General features: G+C 37.2%; 1 protein-coding gene across 3 annotated transcripts in view; it reads left to right on the forward strand.

Moving 5' to 3' along the window:
• Nucleotides 1–25612, forward strand: part of Rnf128 (ring finger protein 128) — a 101540-nt gene that overhangs the window by 63444 nt on the left and 12484 nt on the right. For all 3 annotated transcript variants that reach the window (XM_040744452.1, XM_005076701.4, XM_005076700.4), the window contains exon 2: nucleotides 9595–9842. In XM_040744452.1, coding sequence (XP_040600386.1) covers nucleotides 9595–9842 — 248 coding nt within the window. The remainder of the gene's footprint in view (nucleotides 1–9594; nucleotides 9843–25612) is intronic.

Here is a 25612-nt window from a genome sequence, read left to right on the forward strand (position 1 = left end):
TTGTTACTTGTAAATGTGATAGGTCTTGCACAAATTATTCATCTGTGACCTTTTCTACAGAGTTGCTTCTATTTCCCTACCATTTTAATAAGCTGCTTTCTGAAGAGACTGTTTTGTATTATATCATATCAAAATGGAACCATTCCCCAGTTCCCTGATGTAATAGAACTCTCCAAACCTACAGCTGAAATATTTGAGAATCTATAGAAATAGAGCAACTTTCTATACTGTCCACAGTTATGTATCTTCTGACTTACAGAAGTGCTTCTTATGAGCTCTGGTATTCCTTACTGAAACAGCTGTCTTCCCTGACAACCCAAGGAGTTTATGCTATAAAGGAAAAATTGAAAACCACCATGGACAAAATGAATTTCCAAGGGACAAGTAATTATTTCCGAGTTTTGCTAATGGAGGATTGTTTATTGTATTGGAATCCCTCACAAGTTGAATTTGTTCAATCTAGGTAGCAATGAATTCCCAAGTGCTGACTTAGTTGCAGGGTCAGGATGACTGGACGTCATTGAATGTGAGCTAAGATTTACAACATCCACTTTGGACTTCAATGCTCTTCTTATATTTGATTTACTCTTGGTGAGCACTCTAGTCACTGATATTAAAAGAGTGCCGTTTTTGCTCATTTCCTCATGTTTTGTGTTTGATTGCCAAGGTCTTGTAAATATGCTATCATTATGCTTAGAATATTCCATGTTATAAAAAATTTTATAACTTACTTTTTATTGTGACATATTAGTGTTGAGGTGAATAAAAAGGTCCAGAAACATAGAACTATGTCAGTACTCTAGACATACTTGTTTAATGAGTTTGTGTTTATAAGTAAATATGATTAGACTAGAATCATAATAGCATTACATTTTAAAAATAAATGAAAGAGGTCAGCTATCACCATGAACCTGTATCTAATTTGTGTACAATGTGAATATTAAAAATAAAAGAAACGTCCTCAATAGTGCTTAGGCTAGAGACCATTGTGACTAATATTTTTTATTTAAATTAGAAACAAGCCTGTTTTACATGTCAATCCCAGTTAATTAGATGATATTCTGTAAGAGTTGTTACAGGGGCTAGGGAGATGGTTCAGTGGTTGTGAGCACTTGCTCTTCTAGTAGAACATGGTTCCCAGCACACATGTTCGGTGGTTCATAACTGCCTTTAGCTCTAACTCCCGGGGAGATCTGTCACTTTCTTTTGGCCTCTGTAGGCACCCACCACCACCACTACATGCACAAATAATTAGTATAACAGAGTTGCTACATCTTTTTTATTATTACGGTTCCCAAGACAGAGTCTGTGTTTCAGTTATTTATTGTAGTCCCACAGCCTATCACAGTGCCAGACCTGTGTATAGACACTCAAAAATAATTAGGATGAAATTGGGTGCTGTCTGTTTTCTGTATCAATGGCCCATAAAGTGTTAGTTGTGGTTTTACTCACTGGCACTGATTCGATCACCCAAACTGTCAAACTCATGTTTCGTTCTTAAATCTAGCATGTTCTAAAGTGGAGAATCATTACAGTGAAACTTTTAATAGGAACCTAGTTGATAAAACAACATTTATAAGACTATATAAATTAGTGCATTGATATTAATCTTAAAGATAATTTTATAGATTGCCAAATCCATCTACATTGAATATGTTGTTATAATGTAAGAGAACAAACTAATGAAGATGATACAGCATAACTGACATAGATTCAGCAAAGTAGTTTGTTACATGATAAGTGGATTTGTCTTTTTTAAGGCTTTGAGCTCTAGTCCTCAGAGAAGATCAATTTCATGAACTTTGAAGAAGTACTTTGAGTGTCTCTGAATCTAGAGTGACAGTACCTCATTTTCCCTAAAGGCAAAGGGAATTAATTGTCCCTTTGAAAATTTTATACACTGTATTTTCCAAATCTTGTTAAAACTGAAAATGCTACAAGGCCCAGCGGGCCACACTTGTAATCCCAGCATTTGGGAGGTTAAAATGGGAGGATGAGCAGGCCAGGGTCATCTCCAGCTACATAGTGAGTTTGAAGTCATTCTGGGCTACATGAGACTCTTTTTAAAAAAAAGAATGAAAAAGGAGTTAAGGGCCTGCAAGTATCTCAATAGGTAAAGTTGCTTGCTATGGAAAAATGACAACCGATTTCATTTTGTAGACCCTAAGTGGCAGGAGGAGAGAAACGACCCCCACAAGGTGTCCCATGCTTGTATATGTGTGCACACCCACAAACATTTCCAAAAGAAAAAAGAGTTCTCCTAGCCTGTATGTATGTGTCTTTGATGTACCTTCCAGTTTCTGCCCCCCATTGTCTGTCTAATTTTGGAGTATTAAATATTTACAGTAATTTGCGAATGTGACCACATATGTAGTACTGCTTGTCATAAGTGGCTAAGTTTACATAATGAATGTTTTGTGAACCTTCAGAAAGATGACTTATAAAACTGAGATTATAGCTTAATGATAGAACATTTGCCCGTTTTGTGTGGTCTCTGGGCTCAGTTCTCTGCACAACAACTAAAGAAGAATGAAAAGAAAACAAAAGATCATGCAAAAGGTCACTAAACCTAATTTGGAAATCTAAAAGATCTAGCTAGCATCAGTGGAAGCAGAGATAATGGCCATGCGCAATACTGGAAGGCAATAGGAAAGCTTAAAGGAAAAGAAAACTTAGGATGGTTTGTTTCAGCAGCAGAAACTCATACACACCCAACAGTCATGAAATGCTTTCTTTAGATACTCGGGGTGTGGCTTAGTGGTAAAGTGCTTGCCTGTCATTCACAGTCTCATTTAGGAGGCCTTGCCTTTAATTCTCAGCCCTGAAGCGCAGAGCTAGGTTTTGTTTGGTTTTGTTCCACTAAAATGAATCTATTCTTCTGAGTTCTAGAGTCAACATCTATTTTGTGGTTTTCAATAGAGTAGTAAATATAAAACAAACCTAACTTGGGATTGTGTATACACATTGATTGACTTTTTTACTTATGTGTGTGTGTGTGTGAAGTATGAGTTCGGGATGGGGTGGGTACACGTGTGTTCATGTGTGTGGAGGGCAGAAGACAATCTTGGCATCATGCTCATGTGCCATTCACCTTTTTCTGTTTTTACACAGGACACTTCCCTGCAACTTGTCAAATAGGCTAGGCCTAGGCTACATCACCCAGTCCCCATGATCTCCCTGACTCTGTCTCTCCAGTTCTGGGACTGCAAGCAAGAGCCAACCCACTTAGCCTTCTTTTAAAGTGACTTCTCTGATCAAATTTGTCCTTGTGTTTATGCCAGCTAAACTATATCTCCAGCCCCAACATTAACTGGCTTTAAAGATAGATATAGAATGGCCAAACTAAGTTTGATATCAGTTAAGATTTGGATTTTATACTATATACACATACATTTTCATCATAATGCCTTCTAGATGGCTGAGTAATTTGTCATATGACCACAGTTGGAAGATTTGCACCATAGAATTGAACCACTCTACCAATTCTGGCTTCTTCTAACCCTGAGAACAAGTTTTTTATCTTTCCCATTATACGCATGGATGTCCCTATTTAATTTTTTGTTTGTTTTTTGAGACAAGGTTTCTCTGTGTGGCTTTGGAGCCTGTCCTGGAACTTACTCTGTAGACAAGGCTGGTCTCAAACTCACAGAGATGTGTGTGCCACCACCGCCTGGCCTTAAGTTTTATTCTTAAAGTCAAATCACTTTATATTTCATTAAAAATAGCGAGCTAGCATTCAGGAGGCAAAGGCAGGTGAATCTCTGTGAGTTCAAGGCCATCCTGGTCTACAGAGCGAGTTCCAGGCTAACTAGAGCTGTTACACAGAGAAATCCTGTCTCAAAAACAAACAAACAAACAAACAAAAAGGGGAACTAATATAAAAGAGTGAAAAACAGAACACTAAAGCCAAACTGTCCTACATTTCTCACTTCTCTCTCCTTACTGTGAATTCAAATTTATCTTGTAATTGGGACAATGGCAATGCCTACCTCATAGGGCAGGTATGAGGATTAAATATGTTAAGATCCTAGTTTATAGATAAACCCTATCTGGTAACCTTATCTATCAAAAGTATAGGTAAAATGCAGAAACTTAACAAAATGTCCCCGAGCAATAAATGCTGTAGAGTACTTGCGCTGGAGCCCCCAAGTGCTCTCTGGAAGGCTAATACTTTCTGTAGACCCAACCTTAATTCTCTCTTCTTAGCCAACAACAGTGGAGCAGCATAAAACTGAAGAGGATAGTTGATTCTATGACCAACAAGTTAAGCAAGAATCTTCCTCCCTCAAGGAAAGCTGTCCAGTGTTAGATTTTTTCAATGAATTAGGCTGATTTATGAGATCTATTCCGGCTTCAATGATATATAACTTTAGTACAAATTATAATAGCCTGTGGACAGATGATATTACTGCTATATTAAATAATGGTTTACAAAGATAATCCATTGTCAATAACAAATCAGAATTAGTATATCTTACTTATGAAAATAGGGCACTATTAAATATTCATACATTTTTGTCTGTGGAATAAGAAGGAAGTACAACGAAAGATAAAATGTTTTTAATATTACAGAGATAGAACAAATTATTTATTCATTTGTGTCACTATTCCATTAGAGCAAAAGCTATGTATTAAATATATAATGGAATGAGCCTAATATTTTCAGCATAGTGCCCCACTTAATTTACTTTTAATGAGATGAGCACACACATGCCATAACATGGGAATGGAAACCAGAGAACAACATTGTGGGTTCGGTTCCATCCTTCCACCTTTACAGGGGAACTTGTTACTGACTCAGGTTGTCAGACTGCAGTATCCCCTGTGTCATATTGCTTCCTAGATTGTAGAGATTTAATCAGTATATGATATATATGTTTTACAGAAATAGAAAACTACTTCCAGATTGTTTTAAAATATTCTAATTTTGTGCTGAAATGTATTTTATATTCCTTTATGAAACACAAAACTGATTGTATGGTTATATGCACCACATACAGTTTTTTTTAAAATAAGTACTTAGCTTAACATATTTGACTACATTAAAAATAATATGTCTGTTACTAAAAGGTTAGGAAGATGGCTCAATAAATAAAACACTTGCCATGTAAGTGTGAAGACCTGAGTTCAAATCTCCACCATCCAGGTAAAGCCATACAGAGTAGTGTGAGCATCCATAATCCCAACTCTCCTGTAGGGAAATAGAGGAAGAGACAGCTGAGCTCCCAGAAGCTCAAATGCTGCCTATCTTGGAACATGCAGTGGAGAAAAACAATAAGAGACCCATTTCCATCCAGGTGGAAGGTGAAGCCTGATACCATAGGTTGTCCTCTGATGTTCACAAGTATGGCATAGCATGTGTGCACTTGTATTGACACATGAATGTATGTACCCAGTGTATATACATAACACCCAAAGATTAAAAAGTTACTTATATAAACATTGTTAAATTTTATTATTTGTGTAAAGCAATTTTCCCAGTAAATTTTACTAGTGTGAAACATCTAACTTCCTATTCATCCCATATAAAACCATTGCTGCAATGAATTAAAAGACTCTTTTCACTTCAAAAAAGGATTTTTAGTTTAGAGAGGAAGTTAGGTGTTCTGACTGATTTTTTCAGGCAAAATGAAGAGCTACATAGAAGCTAAAATTTGAGTGATGGGGACTAGTGAGATGACTTAGCGGGTTGTAAAGACACTTACTGCCAAGTCTGATAACCTGAGTTCTATCCCCAGGAACCACTGTGTGGAAGGAAAGAACAGACCCCCACAGCTGTCCTCTAACCTCCACTCATGTGAATGTGCTCACACATGTGTACACAGGAACACACACACACACACACACACACACACACACACACACACACACACACCCCAAATAAAAGTTACAAACAAAAGGGATGGAATATTTGCTTTCACTCAAGAAAACTGTGTAGGGGCACCATATGGACTGGATCATGAGGGATAGACATGGAAAGGGGGGAAGTAATCAGAATGGATATAGGGACCTTGAGGATAGAGTTAATGAAAAGTGAATGACAACAAATTGTCCCATGTGATTGAATCTGAGTACGCATGAAGTGGGTTGTAAGAGAGTTACACCAAACTAGACAACTTCACTGAGACCACATCCACATTGTATGAAGTTTTATACCCTACACCAAGGAGTCAGACTTGAGTAGTAGAGACTGCTGAGCTAGACATACCAACACATGCCAAAACAAACAAACAAACAAAACAAGACAAAAAACCCAGGAGGATGAATTCTGTTGAAACTTTAAGGGGATAGCTTTAAAGATATTGCAGTTTATGGGGACTTGGTAAACTGAACATTACAGATACTGAATGTAGGAAAACCAGTTAGGCTATAGAAATATGCCAAGGAATTATGAAAGCAGCATGAATATGAAAAAATATTTTGGTAATGGGAGACACCAAGAAGGTAGGATCTACATGATAGATAGTTAAGCACTAAGGTATTATCGACTACTCTTGCTACTAAAGCATATGGATGGCCCCAAGAGGTGTGATGCCATTAACTGTAATTTGGAACACTCTGGACAAGAAACAGATTTTAGAAAGTTGTAAGGCACTGGGGAAGAAGAGATATATATTAATGCCTAGTGTATATAAAAAGAAAATGTTTATGGGTCTTGGGAGAAGTCTTAGTTGGTAAAGTGCTTGATTTGCAAGCCTAGCATTGGGAAAGCAGAGTTAGGAAGATCCTTGGGGCTTGCTGGCTAGCCCACCTGACCCAACTGACTGAGCTCTAGGTTCAGAGGGAGGACTTGTCTCAAAAATAAGGTGGAAAGAAGATAAGGAAGGCAACTTTACATTGAACCTGACTTCCCCATATACACACACACACACAAGCAATACACCCAACACACACACACACACACACACACACACACACACACACACACACACACACACCAAAAAGAGAATGTTTTCTGTGTGATTGGAAGTGGAATTCAGTCTATTTCATTGTTAGACTATATAAAGTATGTATGAATATGGATTGTGGGGATAGAAACACAACCTTGTTCCTGTTGTATGCAGAATGTACATTCTTGACTATCTTCATTTTCAAATCTGTGTGTTCACAGTGGCTAGTCTGAGTCGTCTCTTCTGGTACTGAGTCTGTATCTTCTAAGAGAAAAAAATATTTCCACTACTCAGAAACATATTAGAAGGCCTCATCTATGATGTAAAAAGAAATCTTTCAGATGGCGATATATTCCAGACTTGACTTTTAAAATTATCTGTGTTGTCAAATATTATACACATTATAAGATTGCATTACATAACCGAGGATAACTTTTCAGTCAGATAGTTTCCTGAGAGATGGCTCACAGGAAAAAGACATGGCTAGAATTTAAGCAAAGATAAATAACAAACAAAAAACTGCCACTTTCCTGCTAAGTTACCAATTATTTGACCCATGTGGGTCATATGTTTGTTTTAGATGAAGATACTTAAAATGTTGTCTGTGTTTTAGATTCCATGGAAATAAGATGGTAAGTCATTAACTTCTATCAGACTAAGTGGTCACACATTAGTCAGTAGGAATCACAAGGGTTTAACTTCCACATGTAAACAGTTCCCTTGGGGCTTTAACTGCCAGTAGTGATGAACTCGGAGAGATGGTTTAGAGGTGAAGAGCATCTGTTTCTTTTCCAGAGGGCCCAGAATTGGTTCCCAGAAACATAGTGGTTTATAAGTATTGTAACTCCAGTTCCAGGGAATCTGACAGCCTCCTCTGACTGCACTGCATGCGCATTGTGCACACAAAGACATTCAGGCAAACACTCATGCATAGAAGAAAGTGATAAAAGCATCTGTGCTGATACCTTTGGCTTATATTAGGAAAGGATCCTACCCAGTGTATTTCTATGTGACCTAATCCTTTGAAGTCTTCTACTACTAGGAGCTGGAAATTTCAAGGATTATTTGGGTTAAAAAATTCACAATGTATACCCCCAGATAAGATTTTTTCATCGTAATCATTGAAAGCGACAATACTATTTCAGTATTATCCATTTCTGTTTAAGTTCTAGTCTAAAGGTCTGTTAGAGTCTTATTTGTAGGTGGTTGTTTATTCCAGGCTGGAGGTTGATCATTAACCTTGAGTAGTACCTTAACCTAGTATCAATAGGAGATTTCTCTGGTTGTCAATACATTAACATTCAAAGAACCTTTCTTTTGCCTAAGATCATTCATCCTGGGTCATAAAAACTTGGAGGATTATAAACCTTGACAGTCACTGGAATGGCTTGAATAATAAGACATTCTCAGAACATAAGAAAGACAAGGTTTGTCTTGCTTTTTTAACCAAATGTGTTTGGGAATAAAAAGCAGGTTATTACAGATAAGAAGCCTTTAGTAACAATCGCAGTGTAAGTTCGGGTTTGTCCTCAACTGGTGCTAAATAGAAACAAATACTTCTGTCCCTTCTTTGTGTTATCTTCCTTGCTAACCTGAACAGGTCCATATATGAAAACTTAGAGCTTTTGGAACAAAATATCTGTCTGCCTGCCTGCCTGCCTGATTTCTTTCTCTTTTCCTTTCTTGTAATAAATGTTAATTAAATTAAGGTGTTTCCTTCTCTGCTGTTAATTCTTATTTACTTTGTTTCATAGTACCTTAGTTGGTACAGAATATTGAGTTTCCTTGTGCCATTTCATGCATGTATATAATGAACTTTGTATTGGCCTACCCATTGCCCTCTCTTGCTGCTCCTTTCACAGGGCTGCTTCTCCTTCCCAAATAGCTTGTGCAAATATTATATTTGAAGACAGAGAAAATAGCATATCATGAACATGTGTATGGGCTATAAAACATTTTATGTGCATTATGTGTCTCAAATGTCTATCTTGTTATGTAAATCTTTGTATGTGTTAATATTGAGTACATGAGTCTGCCTCCTTTTAAGTAAAAAGAATGCATATAAGTATTTTACTATTCCTTATGAAGTTAAGTTCTGTTATCTACCAACCAGTGGGCTATTAGTCATTAAGAAGGCCTTCATGAAATTTGCACATTGGGGTGCTTTCTCAGTTTTGTACTCCTAGCTACTCAGGAGGCTGAGGCAGGAAGATCTGAGTTCCAAGCTTGCCTGAGAGGCATAGTGAGACCTTATTTTTTAAAAAAATGCAGCCAGGTGGCAGTGTTGAGTGCCCTTAATCCCAGCACTTGGGAGACAGAGACAGGTATGAGACAGATGTGAGTTCAAGGCCAGCCTGGTCTATAGAGCGACTTCCAGGACAGGCTTCAAAGCTACAAAGAAACCCTGTCTTAAAAACAAAAACAAAAAATGCAAACTATGCCACAAAGGTAATGATGTTGAATTAGGGGTAATGTTGTGTGTGATACTTTCCTTTAAACTATGAGCTGCTTTGATCCAAATCTTATATATGGTAATAACCCTTATGTCTTTTGAATATGTAGTAGGTACTTAATAGTGTTAATTGAATTATAATACATCCTTTTGTATCATTAGGTCTGACTTTAAATGTATTAAATCATCCATTAAAATTGGGTTTTTATGTTAATGATCTCAAACTAAAACTGAATTCATTTCCTTTTACAGGTGCAGGAGACATTGTTGCAATCATGATTGGCAATCTAAAAGGAACAAAAATTCTGCAGTCTATTCAAAGAGGCATACAAGTAACAATGGTCATCGAAGTAGGGAAAAAACATGGCCCCTGGGTGAATCATTATTCAATTTTCTTTGTTTCCGTGTCCTTTTTTATTATTACGGCAGCAACTGTGGGCTATTTTATCTTTTATTCTGCTCGAAGATTACGGAATGCAAGAGCGCAAAGTAGGAAGCAGGTTTGTAATGTTCCTTTTTCCCAGTTTTAAAGTGTTTTTGCCGTTTCAATTATAGTTTTGGTTTCATGTATATGAATACACTTACTAGACAAGATCTGCATATGTTTCATGAAATCTAGTCATTTTAAACGTATATCAGCTTCTATCATCTCAAGTCCTACATTCTGTCATTTGTCAAGAAGATAATCCTGATTGATTAAGTCTTTTAACACCTAAGGGAGCACAGCCAACATTTATTTATAAGTGATAACTATACATACATATGTTGCTTTAAATGAACTGTTTTTCTAAATTTTAAAAGCATTTTTCACACTCAATGAAAAAAGAGAAATTATAAAGTTCAAATGAAGAAATCTTCATAAAACCAATATAGCTGTTGTCACTGCCTGAAGGTAAAGAAACATGCTTGTGTGTGTGTGTTTGTGTGTGTGTGTGTGTGTGTGTGTGTGTGTGTGTGTGAGAGAGAGAGAGAGAGAGATTTTGTATGTGAGAATGGAGCTAAAAGACAAAATGCTGAATTTCTCGACAATGTAGGTTTTATTACAATTATTTCTTGTGTGTGGTGGGGCATGTGTTTGCCGTAGTGTACATATGGAGGTCAAAGGACAATTTGCCAAAGTTGTACTCTCCTTCCACACTGTGAGTTCTAGGAATTGAACTCCTGTTGGGATTATATATGTACCTTTACCCCCCTATGCCATTTTACCAGCTCAAAGAAGATTTTAAAAATTGAATTGTTCATGATACAGTGTTCAATTCCAAACATACTGCATGTTCATAATTTTAAGCATATTTGCCATCAATGCTTTAAAAAGTACAAATTATGGAAATGGCAGAAAAAAAAACACCCAAAGGCTCATAGAACATTGGAGTACCTACGATTCTTTATCCTAGATCCTGCCATTTTTAAACCATCTTCACCCCTTACCATATCCTCACTTCTCTAGTTAATCAACTTAGATTCTGTGGCCATTCACATGCATATATCTTCAATTCTCTTGTACCTTCACTATCTTGGTTATAGGGGTGATAGGGTTAACCATTTGGCATCCATAAGGGATTGGTTTTAGGATCTCCTGTTGTATATACTCAAATCCATGGGTGGTCAAGTCTCTTATGTAAAATGGTACAGTATTTGCATATATGTTGGGGAAGTCCTGTGTATATGTCAATAAAGCATTGTTGGCCAATAGTGAAGCAAAATAGGTGGGACTAGGAGTCCAGGAGGACTCTGGGTAGGAGAAACATAGGGAGTCAAGATGTAACCGCCATAGGGATAAGAAGCCCGGAAACTTCTCTGGTAAGAGAAATACTTAGATTAGCAATTATGGGATAAATACTTAAGTCAGAGCTAGCCAGTAAGAAACAAGCAAGGCCAACAGCTTCATAATTAATATAGCCTCCTGTGTGTTTATTTGGGACTGATGCGGCTCTGGAACCAGGCTGGCGGGAAGGCTTCTCTCTACACATATAATGTATAGATATACTTGAAATCATGTCTAGATTATTTATCATAACTGATACAATATATTATGGCATGTAAATAAGTCTTATGCCATGTTCTGTATGGAATGGCTGTCAGAAGAATCGTCTACACATATCCAGAAAAGATGCAGTTTTTTATTCTGAATATTTTCAATCCAGGGTTTTCTAAATCCATGCATGTGATGCCTATGCATATTCAGGGTAGACATACTTGCTGGCAAAATCAACCCTGGTTAAATCCTAATTCCTGTCTGCTCTATGTCTTGATGTACAGAAGTACCAGACAAATAGCTGCAGCTAACTGGCTTTAAATTTATGATCATAGTCTCAGAGTAGACCATTAATGCTACCTATTAATTAAATGTTTCCTTAGATATTTACTCTCTTAAATTCCTTGTTTTATAACTTAAGTTTTACAACTTAAGCCCCCAGCACATTCTTCAACTTCACTAATTACATCTGATTCTACCAATAAAATGGTAGCAACCCAAAGAATAGCCCTACATCGCTCCCTCGATCTGTGTCTGGGTTTAGATCCTGATCCTCTTCCCTGTCTTCCATTCTTTTTTGGTTTCTCGAGACAGGGTTTCTCTGTATGTTTTGGAAGCTGTCCTGGAACTCGCTCTATAGACCAGGCTGGCCTCGAACTCACAGAGATCTGCCTGCCTCTGCTTTCTGAGTGCTGGGATTAAAGGCCTGTGCCACCAATACCCAGCCTTCCTATCTTCCGTTTCTACAGATGTGTTCTGCAGCAGACAACATTCCCTGATATGCAGGTGCTTTCTGTCTCTTGTATACTCAAGGCTATCATTCCAGCAATTGTCCTTTCTACCTACTTTTAACGATGTTTCCCTTTCCTCTGGTTCTTCCTAATCACCACAACATATAGCAGCATTGCACCCATTCAGTTGAATTTCTGTTGTCCCTAGGTCAGGAACTATTGAGCTAGCCTTCCTCTCTCTGTCTCTCTGTCTCTCTGTCTCTCTGTCTCTCCCTCTCTCCCTCTCCCTCTTCCTCCCTCTCTCTCCCTCTCCCTCTCTGTCTCTGTCTCTCTTCTCATTTTCTACATAGGCTTCATGAACAAATGCGTTTGGCTTTATGATCACTATACATCCAGATTGTAACTATTTAACTACTTCCATTCCTCCATCTTCTCTGGTCCATGCCACCATCATTATTTACTCTTCCCTTCAGGCTTTCTCAATGTAACAACAAAGTGTTGTGCCACTTCTCCATAATGTTCAGTTGGTATTTAATGATTCCAGGTGATCTTGTGGTAGAAGCAATAGAGTGTGTATTTATATAATCTGAGAAGTTTCTCAAAGGCAGTGAAGTTTTAGCTGCTTCATGTACTAATTCTTTAAAAAGCAGAGAAAACCTCAGTGTGTTTAGGAGGGGAGCAACAAGATTTCTGTATAGGGAGAAAGTTAATTGAATTTCACAATAGATGAAAAATTTAAATTTTATTATGAAAACTATATAAAAATTAGATGCCAATTGTGATCATCAGAATGTTTAAAAAGAATTAATTGACATCTGTCCTCTTCTGTGAAGGAGCTTATCAGAGTGGTGGCAGGTTCAGCATGTTACTAGCTATGGTCAGAAGGATGTTTATCATTCCTTTGCCAGGCCACTCAGGAAATTCACACTGTTAATATTTGACATTTGGGTATCTTGCAGTTTTTTATCTCTGAGGTTGGAAAAAATGCTATCACGTATGACTAGCTATGCAAAGGTTATAGTCACAATAATGAGAGTGGTTTGTGCATATCCATAGTAGGATCCGTGTTTCTGTATTCTAAGTGCTACAATAAATCTGTAAATTTCTTTACCAAGCAATAAGGTTTATCCCTAGCTTTTAAACAACAGAAATGAATTATTAACCACCCTGGAGGCAGGAGTAAAGGGTTTATAAAGAACTTTGTCTGGCTCTGCACAAGCTTCATTGTACATTTAGGGCTAAACTCATCTTTCATTTAAGCAATCTATTTTCACGGATTAATTTATTTTATGAAAATTAACCTCTGTAAAATTCCTCAAGAATAACATTAAAGCTTCTCATTTATCACAGAGGGCTTTTGGAAGATGTGCTTTTACTGTTCATTGGATTTTTTTACTCCTTTGAGGAGTAAAGGGATATATTGGCAGTAGTCACATTTGTTTATAAAGATTTGAGTGCTGTAATGTTACTTATATATTTGATTTTCCTAAATTCAGATATGTTTGTAAAAACTTCATGTGCATGTTTACAAATTTCACCTAACATTTAGACACATTTTCTGCTTTGTACTGGCAGAAATGTTGACGAAGCTGTATTATTAGTGCATTAGAGAAGGCTGAGCATGGGGGTGAATGCCTTTAATTCCAGCAAAACCAGGTGGATCTCTGTGAGTTCAAGGCCAGCCCTGCTACATAGTGAGTTCTAGGCTGGCCAGGGTTGCAAAGTGAGATCCTGTCACTAAAAAACAAAACAAAAGAATATTAGGAAAGATTATGTATCCAGAGATACCTTTCTTCTCAAGATTATGAGGCATAATAGTAAATATTACACAAATTGATGATGGTATAAATTTTGACAACTTATAGACTCATCATTACTCAGATGACCCCTCAGGTCATTGAAGACGTTTAAGAGCACATATCATCCTGTTTTTGTGTGTGAAAAACTTCTAAACACCATGAAAAATATCAGTTGGTTTATGAATGAAAATAACATACTAAGCATGGCAAATTGGATTTGTTTCTACTTGAAACAACCTTAATACAAAATAAAAAAGATTATAAGAAACTTCATGACACAGTTATACTAAATACTAAATTACTTGTGGTGATGACCACTATAATGCTATAGAATAGAATACCCAACATTTGGAGGGAGATATAGTGTATGTATCCTGACATTATCTAAGTCAGGTGATACTCAGTGGCAGCTTACATTGGATTGAATACTATTAAGTGAAACAAATTTAGGGCACTCAGTTAAATGGGGGCTAGAATTAGTATAGCAAGAAAAGATGAATTTACTTTTACTTTTTAAAAGATAATTTTCAAGATTAGAATTAATTATATCATCCCCCCCTCCAAATCTTGCCATGTAGTTCCCGTTTTTCTTCTTCAAATCCGTGGCCTCTTTAATTGTTGTTACACACACACACACACACACACACACATTTATATATATATATATATATAGAGAGAGAGAGGGGGGGGGGGGATGGGATATTCCTAAATGCATGACTACAACCTGCTGGTCTATATAATGTTACTAGTATGTATGTTTCCAGGGCTGAACATTTGACATTGGATAACCAGTTCCCTGGAGAAGGCTTTCTCCAACTCTCAGCATCCTTTATTCTTTGTGTAGCTTGAGGACTCACAGGCTTTCTCCTTTCCACATTAGCATGCTCTTGGTGTCAGCCTTATACATTTACCCTTAATGAACAGTGATTTTTAGAAGAGTAAGATGTAGTAATTAAAATAGATAGGAAGGAATCATTTCCAAGAGCAGGAGAAAAAAGTGGAATCCCTTTAGCATGTAATAAGCCTTGATAAAATATTCACACAAATCAGAGTAGATGAGACATTCAGGAAACATTATAGAAGAGGAGCAGAAAGAGGGTAAGAACCATAAGATAAGAAGGACTGTGGATAGCTGTCTTCTAGGTATCACAGTAATGAATTCATAGCAACTATGGTTTCTAGTCCTGAGCATACGCAAGACTGGCTTTGTCAGCAGTCAGTCACGAATAACATAGGGACTTACAGGGCCACACCCATATTTGATGAACTGTTGTTGACTGTTGATAGATTTTTGGGAAATGGAGAATCATTGTTTTCAGTTGCATACCCAGCGATATGCCCACCAGGCTCCAGTGGATAGTTCCAAACCAAGTCACACAGATATCCATGGTTAAACTCAGTGGTTCACAAAGCAAGACAAAAAGACATGAATGTGGGAAAGAGGATTGACAGATTTGAGAGAAGATAAGGGAGGGTGCAGGGAGAGAGTAATCAGAATATACTCTATACGTGTATGAAGTTGTCAAAGGATAAACAATAAGCAATAGCTAAGAAATAACTATTTTGAGGAGAAAAAACATGTCACAATAAAACCCATCTAATTTTACAAGCTATATGTAGTAATAAAAATAAGACTAGGTGTGAGTCTAGAAATAATTTTAATGATAGTCATGTACTCCATAATGGAGGGAGTTAACCATGCTGTACAACAGTTAATGGGAATCTCTAACTATATAGTAATGTGAATTAAGATAGATGATGTACTTTGTCCCAACTAACATGGAACCTAAACATGACACAGTCATTGCCACTAGTGACATTCCTCCATAATAATATTTCATACATGGGAAGGACCAATTCTTCTAGAAATGTAGAGTTTATGATACCTCCTGGTTTATTTTATAACTAAACCAAACTGTCTTATGACAATATTTTGAGCTCTGAGAATGTAGCTTAGTGGTAGAGCACTTCTAATATGTGCTTATGGGATCAATCTAACATACACACATTTCAAGGCTGGGCTTATGATAAACTGCTTGTTTTACAAATATTAAGCTCTCAAACAGATCCCAGTACTCATAGAAAAGCTAACATGGAAGGGGAAAAATCTCACAGACTTCTACCCGTAAACAAAGAGCTAAGGAATGCCGAGAGCAGGAGAAATAGTCTTCCCTAGGTATGAGCACCCTCATTGTTTATCTAATACCAAATGGTTAGCCCTGAAATCATATGCATATCAGTAATAGTAACTGGAATGAGCAGTTGGATTTATATATTTAGGCATATATATGTAACAATAACAAAGAAAATGGCAATGTAGTGGATTGGAATACAAGGTAGACGATTGAGGGGGGGAAAGGAACTGGGAAATGATGTAATTATTTAAAAAACAAACAAACAAACAAAAATAAGAAGAAAAATACCTGATGCTAACCTTTGGTCTCCACACAATAAAATAATCATACTGTAATGTGGTATAATAGGTTGGTAAGACTTAACTCTTGTGTGTAAACAGATCATATAGTAGTCAAATATAGTGTGAGATTCAACTAAAATTTCAAGATGTAATACCAATGGATAGTGACTCCCCTGAGAAAAAAATTAAAATTATATAATTTACTACTGTATTAAGTCACTCTGAATCAGTGTATTACAAAGTTCAAGTAACCATAGATCAAGGGGTAAATGGATAGTGAAATTGGTGAAGCAATAAAAGATATATGTTATGGTCTTACTGATGGTTGAATTGTTTCTTTGAACATCTTTCTATCTTTTGTTGGCTTCTGTACCTATTAGATGTATTTATTGTCCCTACAGACAGTGTGGTGTGTGTGTGTTTGTGTGTGTGCATGTGTGTTTGTGTTGCATGTATTGTAGGTATACAGAGGTATACAAATACTATATTATGCTAATATAATAACTGCATCTATAAATATCAACTGAATACTATCTAATGTAATCATATGCTTGTATTATAACATATAATATGGACATAACAGCATATATAAATACTTAGAATTTATTATAGTAAATACTTGCCAAATGAGGTATTTATACATAAATACTTTTCTAAAAGGTACTACCCTGTTTTTTTGTAAAAAGATTTTGATCAAAGTCAATGTAAATAGATTGTTAGACAAGAGGTAACAGAGTGGAACTAGTTGCTTACTCCTTGAATGTTCCCAAGTTAAACATGATTGGACATTATCCAACTCTAGGAATGTGGCCCTCAAAGTGTCCTTTATATTAGTGATTGATGTATTGTTAGATACGGTTGGAGCAATGAACCATGTTGTACCAGTTTTTCAAGATTGCTTTGCACAACAGTCTAGCTAAATGATATGCACCTGGTTTCATTGTCTGGTTCCTGTGTTTCAGACAGCATGACCAGTCACTTGCAAGTAGGATGATCCTAGTGACCAGCCCTCCCCACTCCTACCATTTAAGTGTGGGACTCTGATACTCAAATTATTTCCCTAGGTAGAGATATGCCACACATCTCCCTGTAGCTTGCTGTTAGAAACAGCAACACAGTGTGCTCTCAGATAAGTAAGAGCTAAGATGTACTACTATCTTAAAATTTGCCCTTGGACCTGGTATGCTGCTGACTCATGCCTGTAATGTCAGTACCAGGAAGGTTGAGACAAGAAGGTCACCAATTGTCTAAAGCCAGCCTGGTACATAGTGGGTTCCAGACAAGTCTGGGCTACAATGTGAGACCCTGTCTCAAAAAAATTGTCCTTGAATATAAAATATTGTAACTGTTATTTGGAATATTCCCAACTATGACAAATTTTCTCTACTCTATTAGTTAAGTTAACTGAAAAATTAGCTACTTACATTTTGTACCATTATTTGTCTATCAATATCTATCATCTGTCTATACATATGTTTATATGTGTGTGTATACATTTATGTATGTTTGTGGTTGGTGTGCCACGTGTATGGGTCCATTCTTGCCTAAATTTGCATATTACTCTGGGCCTTTTACAAAACCATGAGAATTTTTACTCTTATATGAAGTAAGTTAAACAAAAACTTGTCTGAATGAGGCCTGGCTTCACAGTCTTCTGGCTTTCTCACAGATCAAAAGGAAGCTCAAATAATGGGTCTTGGAATTTTAATATATTCATGTACTCTGATTTTACAATTGTATCACTGGTTTTTTGAGACTAGGTTTCACTGTTGCTAATATGTTTTTGTTTGCTTGGTTTGAGTGACAAAGTATCTAAGAAAACTTAAAGTAGGAAAAATTATTGTGGTTTATGGATTTGATGTTTCAGTCCACAATCATTTAGCCCTGTCACTTTGGGCCAGATGGAGCATCATAGCAGACCATGTAGCAAAATTATTCACCCTGTTATAGTCAAGACAAAAGAAGACAGGAAAGAGTGGATTCCCAACATCCCCTTCAAGGGTCCACCCTCAATACTTTATTTTACCTTCACTCAGATCCACCTCCTACAGTTTCTCTCTATGTGGTAGTGCTACAGCCTGGCAACAATGCCCTTAGAATAGGAACCTTTGAGAACATTTAAGCTGCAAACCATAACAGCTGCCCAAGGTGATGATGAACTTTTGACACAAACAATCCTTCCATCTCAGTTTTCCACAATGGTTGGGACTACAGCCAGTCATAACCATAACCAGATCATGTCACCAATTCTTTCTCCAGCTTTATTTTCTGCATAATTGGCAGCAAATAAAATGGTATCTAAAATGTTCTCTGTGCTGATTTGATATTGCATACATTGTGAAATGATTACCATAGCAAATTTATTGAGTCTGTCCTTTGCCACATAGAGTATGCATTTTGGTATAGTGAAGTCACTTAAGCGCTGCTCTTCTAGGAAATTTCAAGTAAATGAATTTAAATAGCAGAATTCCAGAGTTTTCTTCTCTTTATAAAAACGTTGATCTCATAGAAGCAGAGAGCAGGGCAGCAGTTACCCAGGGTTGAGAGAAGGGGAAATGAATGCTAGGGACTAGAGTCAATTCAAAAGTACAGATTTACAGGCATAACACAATTTCTAAAGGTACTGATTATGTTTCTTTGAAAAGGCTATAATTTTAGTTGTAGCATATCCATTGGCCAATTTTCCCTTTCTTCACTATTCTTCCTTTCAGTCCAATTCCTTATACTGCTAATGGTGGCCATCTTCATGAGAATGGCCTATATTCCTCTTTATCTCTGTCTCCAGGGCTCTTAGATATATGGGAACCTGTTTGTTTGCTTCTCTTCTCCTATAAGGAACACCATTTTTAAAAAGTGATTCTTTATTTCTTTAATTTTTTGTTTGTGTCTTGAGACAGGGTTTCTCTGTATACAGTCCTGCCTCTCCTGAAATTCACTTTGTAGACTGAGCTGGCCTCAAACTCACAGAGATCCACCTGCCTCTACCTCCCAAGTGCTGGGATTAAAGGTGTGCAACACCACTGCCCAGCCTCTTTGTTTTTTTTAATTGAATAAAATCCTTCATAATGTAGGAACTCTTTTTTCAAGTATTATGCATAAGTTTTCATTGAGCAAGGCATATTCTCATATGCCTAAATTGCCAAATAGCAGACATTGCATTTGCTCACAGGAATGTATCCTAGGAAAAGAATCACTATACATTTTCAAAAAGGAATTAAACATCGTTTTTATAAAGTCTGAATCAAGATTATGATTGCTTTTACTTTCATTCTTGGAAGATGTTCTTATTTTTAGCTTTTAATGAAGTATTTGCTTTTTAAAATGCAGCGGCTTATGTGCAGAAAAATCTAGTTTGTTTGTTTAACCTCTTTCTCATGTTTGTGTACTCTAGTCATTAAGTAATTAGTTTAACCATAGAAGTGATGTTGTTCATACATTTTGGTTACACTTAATGTTAAATGCCACGTGACCAAAACCCAGACTGACAAATCACCAAATTGACATAAGTTTTACCTTATTTGGTATGAATACATAAATAAACTAAATAGATTATCTTGTGATTTCTAAATTGAAAATTATAATAAATAATGATAATTGCTCTGACTTTGTTTTCAGCTCCTCCTCCCTCCCCCAACCAGCTCAGAAATTCTCAGAACTAAAACAGCAACACTAACCCAAAACCGTAGCTCATATCTTCAGTTACCGGCACTGTCAAAGCTTTTGATTGGTCTGAAAAATGCCATCAAGCTTCTGTTAGGAAAATTGGCATACACACAAAAAGCAGTGTTTTTTTCCCCCTTCAATTCTCAACTCTATTGTCAAATGTTCTTAAACCAGATATGATTTAGGACTGAGGAGGAGGGAGAGGCTGTTAGTATAATATGCCTATTTAAACCGCTTCTCAAATCACAATGTATAGCAATTTAGAAACAATTTCAAGACTGAATAATAGCTAACTTTGAGGGTTCCTTCCCTTGTTTCTCTCCTTTATCTTCTTCGTGAGGAATGAAAGCCTTTTGAAGGCTTCTTCTCCAGCACACAATGGAGGCAGTGTAATGCGGCAGAGATCACCAGCTTTAAAGTCAGATCCAAGATGGGGTGGAACTTAATCAGCCCCACAGCCAGCCACCTGCCTGGACTTTAGTCAAGCTTCAGAACCCACTTGACTTGTCTATAAAACTTGGATATTAAAATACCTATTTCACAAGTGAGTTAATGATTATACGTGATGACACAGGTAAAATCTTAGGACTGAACCTGATACATCCTAGGAGCCTGGTAAATGCTCTTTAGCATTGTCCTTCCCCAGATCTGCTGGAAGAGAGGCTTTTAATAAGTAAAACTGGCAAGTGTCTTGTTTGAGAAATTAAATATTCTCTAACTGAGTAGCCACTATGCGAATTTTAAAGAAACAAACCATTAAGGCCCAGTCCTCCAGCTACTAACAGTCTAGTGGGAAAAAGGTAAAGGAATAACACAATTTTGGGGCATAGAGTTCTCTTTTAAACTATTTTCATTAATTTCTTGAGAATCTCACACAATGCATTTTTAAGGCGTTCACCGTGCAAACCTCTCTGTAGTTGCTCCCAGTACTACCCCAGTCTCTCCACTCCCTGCCAACTGTTTTTCTAAACCCAGTGAGTTCAGTTTGTCCTGCCATATATCATGGGTACAGAGCAGTGCTTCCTCACCTGTGGGTCATGACCCCTTTCGGGGTTCAAAGACCCTTTCACAGGAGTCACAAATCAGATATCCTGAATGGCAGATATTTATGTTATGATTCATAACAGCAAAAATTCCAGTTATGAAGTAGCAACGAAATAATTTTATGGTTGGGGGTCACCACAACGTGAGGAAATGTATTAAAGGGACACAGCATTAGGAGGGGTGAGAACCACTGTGCAGACCATCAACATGAGGAACTGAATTAAAGGGTCACAGCATTAGCAAGGGTGAGAACCGCTGCTTTAAAGCATGGATCATCTACCAGGAGCCACACCCTTAAAGAAAATTGGCATTCCCTCCCCCAGCACCCAACTGTAAATCGCTCCTCAACTAGGCATGGGGGCTCTCAAAGCCCTCCCTCCATGCAGCAATGTTTACTGGTTTGATCTGTGCAGGCGGCCACAGCTGCTCTGAGTTCATGAGTTCAGCAGTCTTCTCATGTCCAGAAGGCATTTTGTGCTAGCCATCCTTCATCTCTGCCTTTCAGTCTTCCTGCTGTATCCTTTGAGAGACGTCCCTGAGTTTTGACAGGTGTGACACAGATGGCCCATCTGTGGCTGAGCACTCCACTGATAGTTATTCTTTACATTTTGAGCATTTGTGAGTTTCTGCATTTACCACTGTCTACTATACAAAGAAACTTCTGGTGAGGTCTGAGAGCTACATAAAATGCTCATTTTTTATGGAATAAATTATAAATTACTAGTTGAAGCAGCATGCTGTCTTTAAATGTTGTTTCTTCTATAGTCAGTTTCTTGTTTAATAAATTGGCATTTGCGATTTGGTCATGTGTGTGTGTGTGTGTGTGTGTGTGTGTGTGTGTGTTTCACTCCCATTAACTATTTTTAGCTTGGTATTAATACCAGCTCTTTTGAGTCTTGGAAATATATTCACAAAACTTTACCTTTGGGCCTAAAACTCTAGTTAATTTGTATTACAATTGTAGCTGCAATGAAGTACTTGTTTGGCATTCATTACTAGTAAATATATAAGCATTATCATTGGAGATTCTAAGACTGATGATATATTGAATTGAACGTTTAGGAATGAGAAATCAGAAAATGCAGACTTGAGAGTTTGTTGTTTGGAGGTTCTATCAGGACAGTACAGCTACTCATATACCCTTGATGAAGGAACGTTACTGATCTATAAGTTGTCCTCTTCAACCAACCATGAAAGGTTGGGTGAGATACACATGGAGTGGTAAGGTTGAAAGGGGACACCGACGTAGCTAGCCAGATTAGCTGAGTCAACCTTGGAGAAGAGTAGGGTGGCAGATGTTGTAACCAGATCGCCCTCCCATCCCAAATAAACATGCTAGAGAAATAACCACTTCCTAATGAGTACAGTTTTTGGCTACAGAACATGTTGCTTAAACCTCAATCAGAACTGCTTTGAAGACAAATAACAAAATAATTAATAAAGATATATTTCTGGGTATACTATGTTCCTTTCTCTCATAGACTCTGTTTCCCTTTGCAGTTTTTTCTCAGTGTCTGATCCATGTGATAAGAGAGTACTGAGGCTTAGAAATCTGAGCCACAGCCAGGCCTGTGGGTCCTAGTTGTTCAGTGACAGGGACACAGTTTAACAGACCATAGACTCAAAAAACTGAAAAGCTATCAGAAAACAGCTGAATTATAAATGGTTTTATTGGATTAGACTCCAGGAGTGTAAAGATCAAGTTCTATTATTCTTCTAGCCTTTCATTAGCTTTCATTAGCATCCTCATTAGTTACTTTGACTAATGTATATTTACTGGCTAAGTAGCAATCTGAGAGGGATTTTTGTTATTCCTGTGACAGAAGAAAATTAGTTTGTCTAGTAATTTTGTTAGCTTTAAGTCAAATAACTTTCAAAAATAGTATGTAGGATACATCTTTGGGTACTGAGGACATTCTTTACATACCCATACTATGGGTTATTTCCTTCCAAAATGTATTTGTCAGAAATATTTATAGACATGTTACCTGTACCCAGTGATACTTATTTACAAGTAATACTTTATAGTTTTATTTACTAAATATTTTATTGAGTATCTATGATGTGTCAGACACTATGTAGATGTCTTATTTGCATTATATCTAATATTTATGTACCGTAGTAGCTGGAGACCCTGCTAGGGAACAGACCCCGCATTGGGTGGGGGAAGCTATTTTCATTCTCATAATGAAGTCTGCTTCTGAACTGAACACCTATTGTTTGCTGAATTTCTGGTCAGTTTATTCATTTCATAATTCAAAGTAAGATTGTGTATCATCTGTTTTGTTGAAATGCTATCAGATCCACACAGCATCTGCCCTGATGTAAAACTTACCTCAACTTCATTTTAAACGTATGGAATAGTCGCCTGAGACATTCTTATATAAAATTCAGACAATTTTCAGAAAGAAGATGATTGATTTGCAACATTATTTTTCCTGTGGTGGATTCAAACTGTACAGAAGGAAGACTTGGTGACTCCATTCTTTCTGATCTTTCCTTAACTTGTAGGATCATCCCCTTCATAATATGACTTGTTCAGAGTGTTTTGGTTTTTGTCCTGAGCTTTAGTTTGATGTTGAATATCCAGACTCATCTAGACATGTGCTCAATGAAATAACCCGGAATCCATTTTCCTTCCTCGATAATTATAAGCAGCAGGTTTTCCTAATACTGAATATTATGAAAGGTTTTTATTATCCTTATTTTATAGAAAAGTAGGTAAGCTCAATAATTCATTGACTTGTTAGTGTTATTTTGTAGTCAATGACAAAGTCAGATTTTGAATCTAGGTCCATTTGAATTAAAATCTTCAAATCCTATGAACTTTTTTTAACAAGACCCATTTCAGAAAAGAAATTGGAGATGGTGTGCTTTAAGGTTCTCTGAGCTTTCAAACAGGAAAATTGCTTCAAAAATTCATAGCATCTGAATCCATTTAGGAGAGAGGCATACTGTTTTTACAATTATGATCCCAGGGGTGCTATTTTTTAAAGTAGGGAAACACAGTATGTAAGTTTCAGTAATTTGGGGATTTAAGGTCTACTCTACATGAGGAGACTAATATCTGGTACTATAAATCTGGCCAAGAACCCAGGAGGTAAACATATTACTAGTATTTTGCTAAATGGACATATTGTCAAACTGCTTTCTAAATTCATATGTCTAAACCTGTAGATTAGTGCAATTTTCAATCCTTATCAGAGAAGCGTCTTTGTGCAGTGCACATAAGTTAACACTGAAACTCACAACTGGTTGCTGGGGTACTGAACCATAAATGGAACAACTGTATCACACTGCCTGATCCCCAAGGTTTAGAGAATATCTTAAAAGAGGGAGCAGGAAAATTATAAGAGCCAGATGTTGGAGTGAACTAGGGCAAGACAGTATCTTTTGAACATTATAGGACCACTATACTCAGAAGCTTACAGCAACTGTGATTAACTCCATGAGACTTGTACAAGATCAAACCGATCAGCATTCCTGCATTGAAGAGGAAGGGCTGGAAACATCCACCCCTAGATGAACTGTTAACAGTAGATGGATACTTGGAATGGAAGGGAAAGTCAGTCTTATTTAAGGGTGTATAGCCCTGGTAGATAGACTATGCTCTAGTACAGCAGTTCACAACCTGTGGGTCGCTACCCCTTTGGGGTCACATATCAGATATCCTGCATATCAGATGTTTACATTATTGTTTATAACAGTAGTGAAATTACAGTTATGAAGTAGCAACGAAAATAGTTTTATTGTTGGCGGTCAACACAACATAAGGAACTGTATTAAATGTCAAAGCAGTAGGAAGGTTGAGAGCCACTGCTCTAGGGGGTGGCCCCACGCAGCTGTGAATGTATAGGTAACATACAATTGACTCAGTGGGCTGTAAGGAAAAGTTTCAGTACTTTGAAAGATCCTGTTTGATATCAGATGAATGAGATATGTATGAGGGTTAATTCGTGTGTGTGTGTGTGTGTGTGTGTGTGTGTGTGTGTGTGTGTGTGTGTGTGTGAAGAACCTATTTTCAATTAATACTGCTAGGAAAGAGAAAAATCCGTTTTCTCCACAGGTGTGTTACTGGGTGTGTCAACCACACTGAAGGGCAGTTCCCATCCCAAGAGTAGCTAGCTAAAACAAAACAGACTGCACAAAGTGCCCTTTTTGTTTTGTTTTGGTTTTTTGCCTTACTGCATTCTTGACTGACTTTTTGTAGGTTTTGTTTTGTTTTTTTTTCTGGGGGAGGGGAGGGAGGGAAGGAGGGAGGAAGGGAGAGAGAGAACGTGGAGTTGGATGGATAGGGGAGGTGGGGAGGAGGATTTGAGACAAGTTGGAAGAAAGGAAAGACTATATCAAAATATATTGTATAAACTTTTTAATTAAATTGTGTACATGCATGCATTTGCACGTGGGTGTGGAGGTCAAAGATCAAAGACAGATGTCTTCCTCAGTTGCTCTCCATCTTACCTTCTGAGCCTGAGTCTTTCACTGAACCTGGAGCTCACTGAATCAACTAGACTGACTGGCTAGCATAGCTTGATGATCTCCCTGTCTCTGCCTCCCGAGTGCTGGGATTAGAGTCACACACTATGGTGCCTAGCTCTTCTGTGGATGCTGGGCATCAAACTTAAAAAGGCTTATGCTTGTA

The sequence above is a fragment of the Mesocricetus auratus genome, unplaced genomic scaffold (assembly GCF_017639785.1).
Source record: "Mesocricetus auratus isolate SY011 unplaced genomic scaffold, BCM_Maur_2.0 Super-Scaffold_100003, whole genome shotgun sequence".
Taxonomy (NCBI): domain Eukaryota; kingdom Metazoa; phylum Chordata; class Mammalia; order Rodentia; family Cricetidae; genus Mesocricetus; species Mesocricetus auratus.